General features: G+C 39.2%; 1 protein-coding gene across 1 annotated transcript in view; it reads right to left on the reverse strand.

The window, feature by feature from the left end:
* Nucleotides 1-1,767: 1,767 nt before the first annotated feature.
* The window catches only part of pms1 (PMS1 homolog 1, mismatch repair system component), a 31,792-nt gene continuing 18,032 nt past the window's right edge, over nucleotides 1,768-15,527 (reverse strand). The window contains exons 7-13 of the mRNA XM_059342170.1: nucleotides 10,960-11,082; nucleotides 10,727-10,873; nucleotides 9,016-9,815; nucleotides 5,614-6,069; nucleotides 4,735-4,865; nucleotides 2,158-2,318; nucleotides 1,768-2,069 (exon numbers count right to left, since the gene is read on the reverse strand). Coding sequence (XP_059198153.1) covers nucleotides 1,869-2,069; nucleotides 2,158-2,318; nucleotides 4,735-4,865; nucleotides 5,614-6,069; nucleotides 9,016-9,815; nucleotides 10,727-10,873; nucleotides 10,960-11,082 — 2,019 coding nt within the window. The 3' untranslated portion in view covers nucleotides 1,768-1,868. The remainder of the gene's footprint in view (nucleotides 2,070-2,157; nucleotides 2,319-4,734; nucleotides 4,866-5,613; nucleotides 6,070-9,015; nucleotides 9,816-10,726; nucleotides 10,874-10,959; nucleotides 11,083-15,527) is intronic.

The raw sequence follows: 15,527 nt of genomic DNA on the forward strand, positions 1-15,527 counted from the left end.
TGAATGATAAGAACAAGACATTTTTTAAGACTTTAACTTCTGCCAGTCCTCTTTTCTTGTTGTAGGGCAAAGTCTAACTCAATTTGTTTCCCCACAGGAAACCTCAAGCAACACTGAACACCAGGATGATGGCGTAATAGACTAATGTCTTTAGGAAGTGGCACCACCACTAGTTAGCGCAGTGTCAAGGATTTGCTAAACTTTGTGGTTGAAATTACAGTGCAAATCTCTAAAGCATTTAATGCAGCCAGGGATAATATACAACTATCTGTCAATACTAAAGGCCGAGCAGCTGGCACTAATTGAGGGAAAAGAATTATGGGTAGTAGCTGGCACAGGGTACATCTCTTGCTTGGAGCCTGCCAATACCCATTCCAATGGTGCCACAATGAGGCTTAGGGGTAGTAAGTTACTTTGGCTTTGGGACAGAAATCAAGTCAGGGAGTCAGATGTCACTCTGCGGGTCGATGGCTGCTGTTGTTAATCCAGGAAAATGCAAACTACGCAAGAAATCAATCTACAAAACCAAAACATTAAATATATAATACAATGGGGGAAATCTCTGTTGAACATCCTGGCTCATTTTTATTAAGTGACTGAAATATTACTTCTTTATTAAGAGGAATCTGCTGAAAAGGTCATTGGATTTACCATTAAGTGTGTCCAAACCATTCTGATTTCTCTACACCTGAAAATCACAACTACTCCTATAGGGTAAGCTTTGCTAGTTCAACATACATTTTATGGGAGTTACCCAAACAGCTATACAACAGTAGATGCTTAGCAGGGGTGAAGCATTAGCTCAGGCCAAATATAGGGGAGTCTGGGGGCATGCTCCCCCGGGTATATCAAGGGGACCTATAAGGGGACTTAATCCGTTTGTTTGTTTTTTTCTATTTATGAGCACTTTAGCTACACTTTTGGCTGCACTTTTAACTTCATCATATTTTCTCCATTTAAGGGCATCTTAGAGGGTAACTTCATCTTGCGTTCTCCATTTAAGGGCCCCCTTAAGGTGGGTTGATCACATTTTCTCCATTTAAGGGCACCTTAGAGGGTAACTTCATCACATTTTCTCCATTTAAGGTGGGCACCTTAAAGGGTAACTTCATAAATTTTTTCTTCATTTGAGGGCCCCTTAGAGGGCGGTTGATCACGTTTTCTCCATTTAAGAGCACTTCATTAAATTCCCTACAATTGAGAGCACTTCATTACATATTCCCCATTAAAGATCACCCTGGTGGGCACTTAATCAATGTTTATCTACCATAGAGGCAGCCCTAGGGGCACTTTTGCAGCGTTTTTTCTAAGTCAAACAGTGCAGTCGAGCCTATATCCTACTTTTCCATCGACGACATACATAATTAACTGGTTGCTTTATCTCACCGCAGATCAAGGATCCCCATCCTTGCATACCAGTTAAATGCATAAAGTTGAAGGTATTTTAAAACCCTAAGGTGTGTGACTTTTGAAAAACATTTGGGACTGGAGCACCAGAAGTAACAGCCCATCCAACCTTACCTGTTTATATTCTTCATCAAGACATTCTGAGCCAGTCGAAGGAATTGAACCTGCTTCCTTCCTTCCACAGCACAGCTAACCACTTTCTTACATGCTCTGTGGAAATCAGAGGTCACATTCTGAACTGTGATTATTTGTTGATCATAGCATTAAAAACAGTTTGGATTTAAAGTGTTAAATCAAATGTTGTGTAATAAATTGCAAAATGAAATAACAAACTGAAAGCGAAGCACAAAATGTGGAAAAATAGGTTTATTTTTGTTTTGTTTGTAACAAAATAATTTGATCAGAACGGAAACAAAAGCTTTTTCATAGATATTGCGCTGCAGTGTTTTATTTTCTACTTCTTACAGCTCTAAAGGCCTCAGAAGAGCTTGAGCCTCCTTGTCTGTAGAGGGGACGTCACATAGGTGTTGGAGAAATGGTCGTCCGTGGATACAGGTCTGGTTGCTCTCACTGAGCTGCTGATTCATCCGGAGAAGGGTTTCCTCCACGTCCTCCCTGGATAAATTTGTAGGTAACTGACGGGCAAGTCGTACCGCCTCACCCTGGGAGGGAAATGTCCACATTCAAATATTTAATAAAAACAAATCTATAGTAAAGCCATTGTTAATTTTAACTCATAGCATCTCTCACTTGTAGGTAGTTTGTGACTTTCAGTGGCCGGCACTCTTGCACAGTCTCAGCCTTCCTGTGAAGAACTGCAGTCAAGATCTCCCTGAGGTCCTCCACACCGAGGAAAGGCACGCAGTCTGCCATTCCCGTCACTTCCAGATGTCTCTCGGCTGACGTGAGGCCTTGCCAAAACAAGCAGAAAACAAGGATTAATATACTCCAGACGCTACTACTATCTCCAGGAAAGAATAATAAATAAATATTGTGGTTTACGGCTGGACTGATGACCAAGTCAAACAAGCGATGGGCCAAATGGAGTGTTAAATGACTAATAGAAGCCCCAGCAGACTGGAAGGAAGCTGTCTTGTAGGGTGGAAGAATGATAGCTTCTCATTTCACAAGGAAATACTGCAAATCATGCACAATTTATATTTCTGATACACGACTTTGGATGCAAGACTAACTCAAAAGAACACAATAAAACCTGGAGAAGTAGAAGCAGTTATAATATTTATCAAATGTTTCTGTGCTACTTGTGTTGCCTGTGTAAGGGTGCATAATGTATAACGTATAGTATAAAATGTGTAGAGACCAATAACTGACAGTAACAAATACACTAATTCTAATAACAGCATATTTAACTCCACACTAGGGGTGTGTCATATTGTGTCTTTCATGATAATACTGGTATATTTTTATATACATCTTTATATTATAAAATGCATGTCTTGATAATAGCAACATTGCATTCAACCTACTCATTGCATGCAAAACTTTCAGAAGTAAAAATACAAAAGTACCAGCAACAAAATGTACTTAAAGAATCAAAATTAAAGGTACTCCTTATGCAGAATGGCCCCACTCAGATTGTTTTATATATACACACTATATATATGAATCATTATTTTTGATGCATTTTGTAAGCAGCATTTTACCGTCACCAAGGTGGAGATCATTTTAATGACTTAATACAGTTTAAAATATTTATTCACATTTTTCATGTTAAATCTTGACATGAAAAATAACTAAAGCTGGCAGATAAATGTCGTAAAAAAATACATTTGCCTTTAAAATGTAGTCAAGTCGAAGTATAAAGTTACATAAATGGAAATCTGCATGTTACCTCAAAATTGTACTGAAGAACAGTACTTGAGTAAATGTACTTAGTTACATTCCACCACTGACATTTGCAGTATTATTAATTTTTTACTTTGTAATACTTCCATTTTGCACTGGAGAGTCCAGATAATTTTTTTGGTATTTGGCAACTGATTAGATTAGCACTTTACACTACAATTTAGATTTAGGGTTGATATTTTCTTTATATAAACTCAAAAAACATATTTTCTCTATATTTTCAGTATTTCGTCATATTGCGAAGAATATCATTATTACAAAAAACACCTTGAAATATTATGATATTCTTTTGGGGCCATATCGACCATCCCTGCTGCACACATACATACATTTACTCGGGGTGTTGCAGAATAAGTACGGTGTTGGAGGACGTGGCGTGAGCCGAAAAGAAGTTTAGTGGCGAGGATACAGTGTGGAGGTTACAGTCTGTGCAAAAATAAATGCTGCAGCATTTGTCTGTACAATCCACAGAAAGACACCATGACACATTTCTTCAGACGCTCCTAACAAAAGGGTAAGATATGCAGCAGCAGAGATTGTGCAATGAAACCATCTGATAAATGCTGCTTCCTTTCTCCCATGCACACCCACCGAGGCTGGCAGTGCCAAATGAAAATTCCTAGCATTTCTTAAAGGGCAACCAATCTCATCACCTGCACACTGGGGTACAAACCCACTGTGAGACCACTCTGCCGGCAGAGAGCCAATGTCAACCGAGGTGAACCGTTCCAGCAACAAAAACAACCGACACTCACGGGACACTGTATACCAAGCGAACAGAGAAATAATGTCGCAATAATGATGAAGAAGCTGTCAAAAACAAGTTTAATTGGAGTTATTCTGGTTTATTTTTTACATTTTTAATTTATGGTTTACGTTACCATCACTTTTGACAGTGTATAAATGATTTAACTACAGTAGTTCACTGTATTATCAGAATAAAACTCAGTCTAGACTTCCATATGAGCGTGATCTACCTGAAAGAACTATTCAACGATGAAAAAAGCGTACGCAGATAAAGATGCTGTGGGAAATGTACATAATTACTGTATAATCAAGAGAAAGCTTTTAAGTCAGTTCTCATAATTTAATCAATCATTGTTTCTCATGATAGACAATTTGTTGAATAGGAATAGTCCACGACTAATCCCACACACAGAAATTCTGTCAGAGTTAACTGCCTGTAATCCAGTTACCCGGGACTGTATGTTTGACATTTCTAAATGAACGGTGAACTATGACATTAAATGATGGAAAATGGCTCCAACATTTGTTAAATAAAACTAGTCGATTCATGAGACCTTTAAACAGCATGACTCAGGGGAAATAATAGAGGCTTGTTTTCTGATTGATTGGGTGTGTTAGGACTGTATTCTTTAGTAATCAGTTTCAGAGGGACACCATTGGCAGATTATTGTTACATACAACATTGTTACAGTCTGAATTTTATTTACAATGTACCTGGAATGAGTTGGATTTTAAACCCATTAGCAACAAGCCTGGGATCAGAGAAGAGGGCCCCTCCATTCAGCTCAGGGCTTTGTTTCTCCATGCTGCACAAAGCCTCAGTATATTCAGCTCCCCCTAGACTCCTAGAAAAGAGACACAGGAAGATGTTTAGCACACAATAATAGTGTATTTCAGACATTAGAAAGCCTTAACAGACACCAAGGATCAGGATATGTTTTCTGAAATATACACTACCGGTCAAAAGTTTTAGAACACCCCAATTTTTCCAGTTTTTTATTGAAATTCAAGCAGCAAGTCAAATGAACAGCTTGAAAGGGTACGAAGGTAAGTGGTGAACTGCCAGAGGTAAATAAAAAAAGGTAAGCTTAACCAAAACTGAAAAATAATGTACATTTCAGAATTATACAAGTAGGCCTTTTTCAGGGAACAAGAAGTGGGTTAACAACTTAACTCTATGGAGTCTTGGGCTATTTTGTCCATTTTTGAATTATTTTCATGTCTTTGTAAGTCATTTTGTGTCTTTTTTTGGTCATTTTATGTCTTTATTGTGTCTTTTGGTGTCTTTTTTTAGTCATTTTGTGTCTTTTTTGGGTCATTTTGTGTCTTTTTTTAGTCCTTTAGTCCAACATAAAATGTGATTTTGAATCTTTTTTTTACTTTCAAAACACTATCATGCTCAATAAAAATGTGCATTCATTTCAGAGTACACTGAGACATTAAACTGCATCATTTCCAATTAAATTCTGGAAAAGTTGGTGTGTTCTAAAACTTTTGACCAGTAGTGTACATAAATTGGATGAGTGTGCAGTTTCCACAAGGGAAATTGTCATGGTTGGCATTTTGGTTGGTGAGAAGTGAGTGATACGTTACCCATCTGTTAACTGTATAGGGTTCTGCAGACTCACTGCTGGAAGTATATTATTCTCCAGGAGTCTCTTAAACAGCAAGGCCTCCTCCACTCGAAATGGGTTTAACAACATGAGTCTCTGACCACATAAAATGACCCAGGCGCTCTGAGAGGCCAGCCGGTTTACAAGACAGAGGCCCCGTGGCACTGCGCTGCTCTGGGATGAAAGGCGCTGAAGCTGCAGCCGAAGGGCAGACACGCTGCAGGGGAGGGGCTGCGAGGGCTTCGGTGCAGGGCTCTTCATCTTCTTTTGGGGCTGTGCAGAGAAGAGCTGGTCCAGCAGCTGCTGGTTGGACAGCGGAGCCTTGCGTTTCTGGCCCCTCAGGGTGCTCGTGCTCGTCTCTCTGGGGCCTTCGGCAGAGGCCAACTTGGTCCTCTGGTCGTGATGTTCCAGGTTTTTTTTGGCTTTCTCCTCATACCTGCAGAGTTCAACCAAGTGTTTTACTCCACCTTCCACTGCATGGCACAGCACCACTCCTCTCAACTCAAATGACTATGTTTTCTATTAGCAAAAGTTGTGGATAGTACCTGGTACTTTTTGGGTATCAGTCGAGGTTACAAGCTATCTGAGCTGATACTAGAAGATGGCATTAACCCATTGACGCCTAAAACTGCCTGTAAAACCTCTGGGTGATTTTAAAATAAGCCCCTAAAACCTGAAGTTTTTCTGGAAATTCAACAGAAGTGTCAACGCTTCTACTCAATAAAAATTTTTCAGCCTCTGTAGCAGATAGAAATGAAATTCAAAAAGTATTTGAGAGCTTATACACATACTACAAAACGACGTATCCGCTTTCCAGGCTTCAATGGGTTAAAACACAGCGTACCACTGGTTGGGCAGAGATAATCGACATTAGCAGGACGTGGGACATCCTGCACATATCCAAATTTAAAAAAAAAACAACTTTATGGACTAAATCGGCAGATTATCCTTATAATGTTTCAACATGATATAAATTACAACGCCCATTCACACCTGTTTGGTCCGCTTGAAACAAAATCTGGTGCATTCTGTCAGATAGTCCGTTTGGTTTTTGCTGGTGTGAATGCGCAAACAAAATCTTGTGCGGACCGAAGAACCGAACTCTGGTCCGCTTAGAAATGGGGGGTTTCAGTTTGCTGCAGGTGAGAACGCAGTCCAAACGAAAGGAAGGATACAGCATCAACAGCAACACCAGGCACGCTTGAAAAATGTCTTGTGGACAGACGTGGTCTAATGATGAATTAAAGGGCCTTATCGAAAATTTAGACAATCACATAACACAGTGGTATGTGGCTGTACACAAAAACAACAAAGTCTTCAAATTATTTAACGACAGAATGTTGGTCTGTGAGTTGCTTCAAAAAAGCTGCAGCTCTTAAAGCACAGTGAGAAAGCAAAGCAAATGAAAAATGCAACAATGTTGTAACTTGTGTCTATATGTGAAAGCGACCTACATTTCAAAAAGTAGTTGAGACCTGTTTTGCACTCAAATTAGAAATGGTGAAACAGGATTAATATGTTGCCTCGGCATCTCAGTAAACTTACAGTACAAACAAGTCTTGGTGACCTGTGAGAGCTCTGGCAAATCTTGCTTTATCATCAATTTGGGCCTATTTTTAACTTGTATGTAACACACACACAAACACACACACATGCGCACACGCACACGCACAAACACACACACACACACACACACACACACACACACACACACACACACGCACACACACACGGTGTGTTCCTCAGCAGTCCTCAACAGTTTGCCAACTCATGTTTCCATAGATCTTCATGTGTTAAGCATTAGGGCTTACACCTCAGCACCCCATTATTCAAAGAACCTGTTTCGTGAACTTGTGCAAGTGTAATTCCTAGAAGTGGTGTGCCACTTAACAGTGGCGGTGAAAGGCGCCAAGTCCTTGCCACATCTTATTTCATGTTTAAGACAGCAGGCAGCGAGGCAGGATTCTAAACAGATGTCTTTTTCCATACACTCTTCCATACCTTATATAAGGCCCCAACTGCTGCTGATGCACATTTTCCAACTTTGCAATTACTTTAAATTGGTACGCAGTAATCTAACATAATTGGGTTGAAAAGCCTTCAGCTCAGTATAATGGTGTTATTCCATGATGCAGCTTATTTAGTGAGGATCTCAGATCAGTAGGAAGCCCAGTTTGTAGTTGTGCTGTGCTCTCTCACCTGCTGATAGCACTATTAACTAAATGTTTTGTGTACTTTCCCTGACTTGATTCAGAATCACATGCACATCTTGACCCTGGAATTTGATTATATTATCATTTATCTGATCAGCACATTTTCACCATATTCAGATAACTCCTTTGTTGTCTTTACTTCATTAATGCTTTAACTCTGAGGGAGCAAGGGTCAAACACAAACACTCATTACCTCCATCTGTTCGTTGTCAAATCTGTTCCTTACTAGCCAACTACATATTACTCCACCAACCCACTTGTGAAGTAAGTGTAGGTGAGAGTTTAAATGGGCAAATGGAGCCTGATCCTGGAAACAGCGCCTTTACAGCTGAGATTCAATTTTGGTTTCTAATTAGAAATAAGGATATGTCATAGACTGTATTTATTTGTAAGCACATCTGTCAATGGCCCTTAACCCTTTATCAGGCAAAGAACTATATTTGGTAACTTCAGGTAATATTTCGAGAAAAAAGTTGCAAATTTACTAGATTAAAGTGGCAAATCTGTGTGAAAAAAGTCGCAGATTTACGAGAAAAAAAGCAACTTTTTTCTCCCAGATTCACCACTTTAACCCTTAATAGGGCACTCATTGAAATACTTGCAAATTCCAAATTTTAACCCTAGAGAATATTGGAGGCGAATGCGTAGATTTATGAAATTTAAAGTGGTGAATCTGGGAGAAAAAAAGTTGCTTTTCCCCCACTTTTTTCTCATAAATCTGCGACTTTTTTCGCACAGATTTGCCACTTTAAATCTCTTAAATCTGCGACTTTTTTTCTTGTCGATTTGCCACTTTAACCTAGTAAATTTGCAACTTTTTTCTCAAAATATTACCTGAAGTTACCAAATATAGTTCTTTGCCTGACAAAGGGTTAAATCTTGTCAGTGTCTGTGTGACTCAGTAGTTAAGGACTATGGGAAATAAAGGCAATTTTAGTGGGTTTAATAATCTCCCACAAATGTGAGACACTTTGGAAATGTCATCTACCTAAGCCCCTATTAGACACAGTTGTGTGTGGAAATTAGAAACACAGCTCATATCAACGAAACATTTCCAGACTAGGCTTTACACATGCAAATGACAGGTCAGACTTTCCCCCCTCTCTCTGCCTTGCAAATAACAAGAAATGGAAACAACTGCTTGGAAAGGTAAAGGTCTGGAAACTCACTTCTTACGGTCTTCCTCCCTCAGATTTTTCCACCTCTCGTGGACAGTGACGCTGATATCCTGCAGGCTGGCTGTAGGTTTCTCCCTGAGGATCTCTGCTCTGGCCTCCTTCTCGAACAAGGCGGCGGGAGACAGCGGTGCCCTCATGGTGCGGTTGCTGATCAGGTCATAGGCCGTAAGAGCAGCTCGCTTCTCCGTGATGGCGTTGAACATCTTCTTGTTTGAGCTGCATTGACTCTTCGTCTCATCATGGTTGTTCTTTGAAGGTTGGTGGATTCTGACGGGCTGCAGGTGTTCTCCTGATACGGGGTCGGGGAAAGCCGTCCCCCGGCTCCAGTCTTCTGCAGATATCTGCTCTTTGCTTGTGTCTGAGCCTAATACAGCATCGTCTTCTTGGAGTCTCTCGGGGGACTTTCTTTCCGAACCCGTGCAGCTCTGAGCCGCCTCGTCATCATACAGAGAAAAGGTAGACTCAAGCCCAGCTGGGATCTGGTTGACGATCCAGTCCTCTGCCACAGAGGATGAAGAGCTGCCGTTTGAAGCCTGGCGGTGCAGTGAAGCGTCAGTGCTTATTGCAGTTGACGGAGCTGTGTCACCGTGTTTAGGTGCATCTCTGAGGGAGTTACTGTGCTGGTTGGTGGGACCGTCATCCCTCTCTGCACTTTCTTTGTCCTCCAGTTGTGAAGCATCAGTCTGCAAAGGACTAGACAGTGAGGGGGGCGTCTCAGCCTGGGGGTCACCACTGGGCCGGTAGCCATAGAGAGACACCAAAAATGCTTCCACTGCGATCAACACAGCCTCCTAAAATTCAAACAGATCACAAAATATATTGATGGTACCAAGGTTATTTTAGTTAACGAAAACTAACGAAATAACGAAAACTGGTATTGAAAACACATTTTTGTTAACTGAAATAAAAATAAAAATGAGAACTGAAACTGTATTTTGTGGTTACAAAACTAACTAAAACTAACTAAAATTATAGTGAAAATGTCCTTAGTTTTAGTCTCTGTCAAGTTTTATCATACGTAAACCTTTTTGGTTGATATGAAATCATTTTCATCTATTTGGTTTTATGACTTAATAAACTTATTGGGGCTGAAATGGATCAGACAAAGGAAATAAAGGCAAGATTTATTGTGACCTTATTGAATCTGGCACCCAACAAATACCCCATTCCAAAAAAACTAAAACTAATAAAAACTAAACTAAAACGAAGCATTTTCCAAAAAATAAAACTAATCAAAACTAGCAAACTCACTCTAAAAACTAATTAAAACTAACTGAATTTGAAAACAAAAATTGACAACGAAATTAAAACTAAAACTGATGAAAAATTCAAAACTATTATAACCTTGGATGGTACACAGAATTTAATTTCTCAGCACATCTGGTAGTAGGGCTTGACAGTAATTGCTGCCAGGTTGCAACCATTTCTTAAAATTGGCAACCAACTGTTTGCCTCTTTGGCTGTGGCAACCACCTTTAAACATTATGTAAATAGGGACAGCAAATACCAAAATGTGCACCCTAAAATAAATACATTTGTTGCATTAGTTATATTGAAATATTGCTGTTACAGTCCGAACCGATTTTTCAGTTCGAGCAACCAAAACCTGATGCCTGGTTTCCAGCCTGGCAACCACTTTTAAAAGTTAGTGCAGTGAAATTACTTCTGACTAAATTCTATCAGAGCATACGGTCATAGCTACCTTGTTGAGTAGAAGAATCTGGGTCTTGTCAGGTGTTAGATTGACATCAACCGAGGACGGTGGAACTGTAATTTTAAGCACGACGGTGGGATAACGGTTTCGGGCGGAATCATCCGGATACTGAGCAGTGTAGTGCTGACGCAACACCTGAAGATGAAAAAGAACAATGGCATTAGATACAAAAAAAATATTGTAAGAATTGTGTTGCATTGAGTTATTCAAAATGACTCTACCTTCATTATATCTTTTTGGTGGACAGGCCGGTTGTTGACAAATATAAAAGTCTTGTCAGGGTTTGATGAGCTTGTAGATGAGAAATCTGCTCCAGGCTTTGGGAAAAACCCATCTAAAACAATCTGAATAAAACAAACAATAATAATTAATGACCCAAAGATATGCACAGAGTAGGTAACATAAAATTGCCAGAAAAAATACAGTAATAAAGTGATCACACAGTAGTATTGTTTGTGATAAACAGAATAAAGAGTGGCGACTTTGGCATTTACAAACATTTGACCAACTACTAGTTTTGAAACCTGAACATCACATACACATTAGCATCATTAGATTTTCAATAAGGACCACAGACTGTATATGAGAGGTGGATGTAGCTTCTGGGTCTGAATAGTGAAGCCAATGTGGATTGTATAGAAGTCAAGGACAAAAAGACCAGAGTTTTTAATCTTAATTGTCAGGTTGTAGTCTTACTCAATACAGCATAATTTACATTTTTTTCCTTTTGCATTAAGTAAAATGCAGAACAACTTTGCTTGAGTCAATGTAAATCTGTGTACTTGTGTATGGGCTTAAATTTGTCTCACTAATACCTGTAAACACACAGAGGGTGATCGACAAATAGTCCTTGATTTGCACATGTGTTTTGCTATCCACAAATACAAATTTCTAATTTGTAACTTCTATTTTGGTTTTTACAAATAAGTGTGTATTTGTAAATACACAATTTTCCAATTGTAAAAACGAAAAAGCCATTTGTAAAACTGAAAATTCTGTTTGTGAAGTGTGACTCTGCATTTGTGAATCATCAATCACACACACACACACGCATCTCTTTGCTAAAAGACGCATTTTTAAGTAGTTCTTGACAAGATCCAGATTTACAAACAAATAGCTTGTGATTCAAAAGGCCCGCCCTCCTCAACCAGTGTTGTTGCATACAAATATTCCCTCCACAAACACGAATTAAGGATTTGTAACTTGTGTGTTGGTTTTTACAAATAAATGTGTATTCGTAAAAAAATAAAATAAATAAAGGCATTTGTAAAACTGAAAATTCTGCTTGTGAAGTGTGATTCAGCATTTGTGGATCGCCAATCACACACACGCATCTCTTTCCTCAATGATGTATTTTTGAGGCACTCTTGTCGAGATCCACAGATCAAGATTAAAAAATGGCCGTCCCTCCTCAACCAGTAGGTGGCAGTGTTGTTATATGCATTGATGTAGCTATGGTTTGGACTCTGTTTGAGATGGACTTACACTTAACTTTTCGATTTTGCGGTAAAGCCATGGCCGAAGACGGGGAGCAACACTGGTTGAGGAGGCCAGGCCGTTTGTGAATAACGAGCTATTTGTTTGTGGATCTGTGTTCACAAACGCAGAGTCACACTTCACAATCAGAATTGTCAGTTTTACAAATGACTTTTTCGCTTTTTTACAAATGCAAAATTGTGTATTTACAAATACACACGTATTTGTAAAAACCAAAATACAAGTTACAAATTAGAAATTTGTATTTGTGGATAGCAAAACATGCGTGCAAAGATCTAAGGCATCTATAGGCACCATCTGCGTCAGGATATCGTGTCGGGAAGTTGTCGAAATAACGCTGTATCAACACTATTCAGAGCAGTGAAGCTTGTTGTTTTTTAAAGTTTGATAAAATGCTGCAGTTGTTGTCGTCCATACATGTTTGATATCAGTTCAGTTCAGTTTGACTGAATACTTTGTTGGTCAGTCTGTGGGTTTGACTCTCATTGTGAAGAAATAAAAAGACTGAAGTGAGATGAATGGACTGAGAATTCTCTCTTGTTGGACAAAACAATTCTTGACTGAATTTGCTACTCAGTGACCTGTCAATCAGGATAGGGCCATTGCAACTCCATATCCACGGGACTGTGTATATTTAAATACCAGTGACATTTTTGGGGGATGTTGTCCATGTTTTCGTCTTATTTCAACAAAGTTAACTCTAATATTTTGTTTTTGCATCCTAAAAACCATGGCCAAAATGCTCAAGACCGCAAACTAATAGTTGATGTAACGTGGCTATGTCCTTTTAAACACTCTACGATTAAGATGCCACAGTTGATCCATTCTGCTGACAGCACAGCTGGGAATGGCTGTTGGCTGGCCTGGTTGTGCGCAAGCAAAGCGGCACTCAGCATCAGCCATAGCATACTGAGCATAATGAGAACAAGCTACATTTCCTAAGAAGTTCACGACACTCGTCTCATCAACTCCTTTACATTTTTTATGTCTAAAAAACATCAACCTTCTTCTCACAGGAGCCTGAGTTTGTTGGCTCCTCTCTGGTGTATCAGCATGCAGGATCCACTGTGAACAGCATGTCGTATGATCACCTTTCACCTAGAATCATGCCAGAGGCTCTTTTCATGAGCTGAAATTGATGACTCGACATACAACTGAACAATTGCACTTAAAACTCCATTATAAATGTAAGCTAGTAAGAAATTATGGAAAGCTATTAATGTTGTGCAGATTGCGAGCTGCATAGCTATGCTTTCTTTCCACATGGCCTCAGGCTCGTTATTAGCAGCAACGCATGCCAATGAAGTTAATAAATGAACTGCTGTTTCAGGTCGGGGCACATATGCTTCTCTCTATTTCTGCTCATTAGGGTCACTTTATGAGAGCACAAATGGCACCTCTGGCCCCAAAGGGCCGCAGCAACGTGTAGTCACGCTGCCAAAAACGAGTGTCACATTTTGTTCTGCAGAAGAACAGCGCTTACAACTCTCCCGGAGCTAGGCCCCAGTGAAATTGTCAACCTGGTTCCCTTGATCACTAAGCTTTGGTGTTGGGGACAAAGAGGAGAAAAAGTTCTCTTTCATTGCTACAGGGAGTAAGAGGAAAAGGTGAGAGGTCGCTCTCATAACTGGGCACCAAAGTGCTGCAGCAAAATAACAACAACAAAGAGGAAAATGAGAGAGAAACAAGGTGAAAAGGGCTGCTCCATATCTGTCAACCTAGATTAGTTGGCAGCCTGGCAGCAGGTACGAGCCACATGACACCTACCGTGACCAAGCAGAAAGTTACCGCTCGACAATAATTCAATTACGAGCAGCACCGCAAAGCTTAGCTAACAAAAATCACTCACTCCTCATCAGGAAAGAACTCAAGAGAAAAGGGCAAAAGGAATAGTTGGCCAGCCACCAACTGACCACATTTGCTGGCTTCAGACCAGGTGTTCATGATGAGGTTATTAGCTCACGGTCAAGTATAACGTGCGTGCTCTCATTTGCTCTGCAGAAAGTATCCATCTTAACCAGGCATTTAACGGAATATTGACAATTACAATTAGACCTCTCTAAGGCAAGTAATATGAACGAGCAGTTAAAAAAATATATGTAACTAATTACATGCTTTTGCGATTAATTCATCTAAATTCATCGGATGTAACAATATATCTGGCTACATCTGGCATTTAAAAATAGCCATTTTTTATGTAGATATGTGAATCAATAAGATATTTAAAAGTCTTTCCAAACATTCCATGATTAAATTACTAACTCCCTGTCCTCAGCCTGTCCTGACTCACTGATCTCTTTTAGGTCTCTTCTTAAAACATACTTTTATCAAAGAGCCTTTCCTGATTTTACCTGAACTTTAACTTTCCTTGAACGGCCTTTTAGTTGCACAGAATGATGTCATTTTCCCACGTGACTTTTATCTGTTGTTTTTTGTCTGTGTTTAACTTTAACTGTTTAATCTTTTTAAAACACTTTGTAACATGTGTTTTGAAAAGTGCTCTATAAATAAAGATAATTATTATATTATTATAATGCCCTGCATTCCACTGCCATCCATTTAATCACAGGAGATCTGCTAAGTACTTTGTGTTGAGGTGATATTTCAAACTTGAAGTACTCCAATGGTACAAATATTCCTATTGTTGCACAGAAAGGTGCCCCTATCAGCAGCTCTATCTGGGAGTTTTTTTAACAGTCGATTTTCCATCACTGGGCCAGGCAAACATTTTTCATCTGCTTCCATCAAGTCAACAAACTATGTTCTGTAACGTATGAATTCAAGTGGCATCATATCTTGTCATTGTTCTGTTACATCATGAATCATTTTTAAGGAAGTCGGTAGATAGTCACTAGACCCCAGAGAGAATTTTCACATATAATATAATATGTGGGTGGTGGAAGAAGTATTCAGATCCCTTACTGTAGTAAAAGTACTAATACCACTGTGAAATTACTTCACTACAAGTAAAAGTCCTGCATTCAAAACATACTGAAGTAAAAGTAGAAAAGTATCAGCATCAAAAAGTACTTAAAGTATCAAAAGTAAAAGTACCCGTTATGCAGAATGGACCCACTCAGGTTGTTAGTTGTGAAGTTATTCTAAAAAACATTATTAGATTATTGGTAGTAGAAAGTACAAAAATTGCCTGAAAATGTAGTGAAGTAGTAGTATAAAGTTACATAAAATGGAAATACGCAAGTGAAGTACAAGTACCTCAAAATTGTATTTAAGTACAGTACTTGATTAAATTTACATTAGTTAGTTACAATTAGTTACATTCCACCACTGG

The sequence above is a fragment of the Centropristis striata genome, chromosome 10, assembly GCF_030273125.1.
Source record: "Centropristis striata isolate RG_2023a ecotype Rhode Island chromosome 10, C.striata_1.0, whole genome shotgun sequence".
NCBI classification, from domain to species: domain Eukaryota; kingdom Metazoa; phylum Chordata; class Actinopteri; order Perciformes; family Serranidae; genus Centropristis; species Centropristis striata.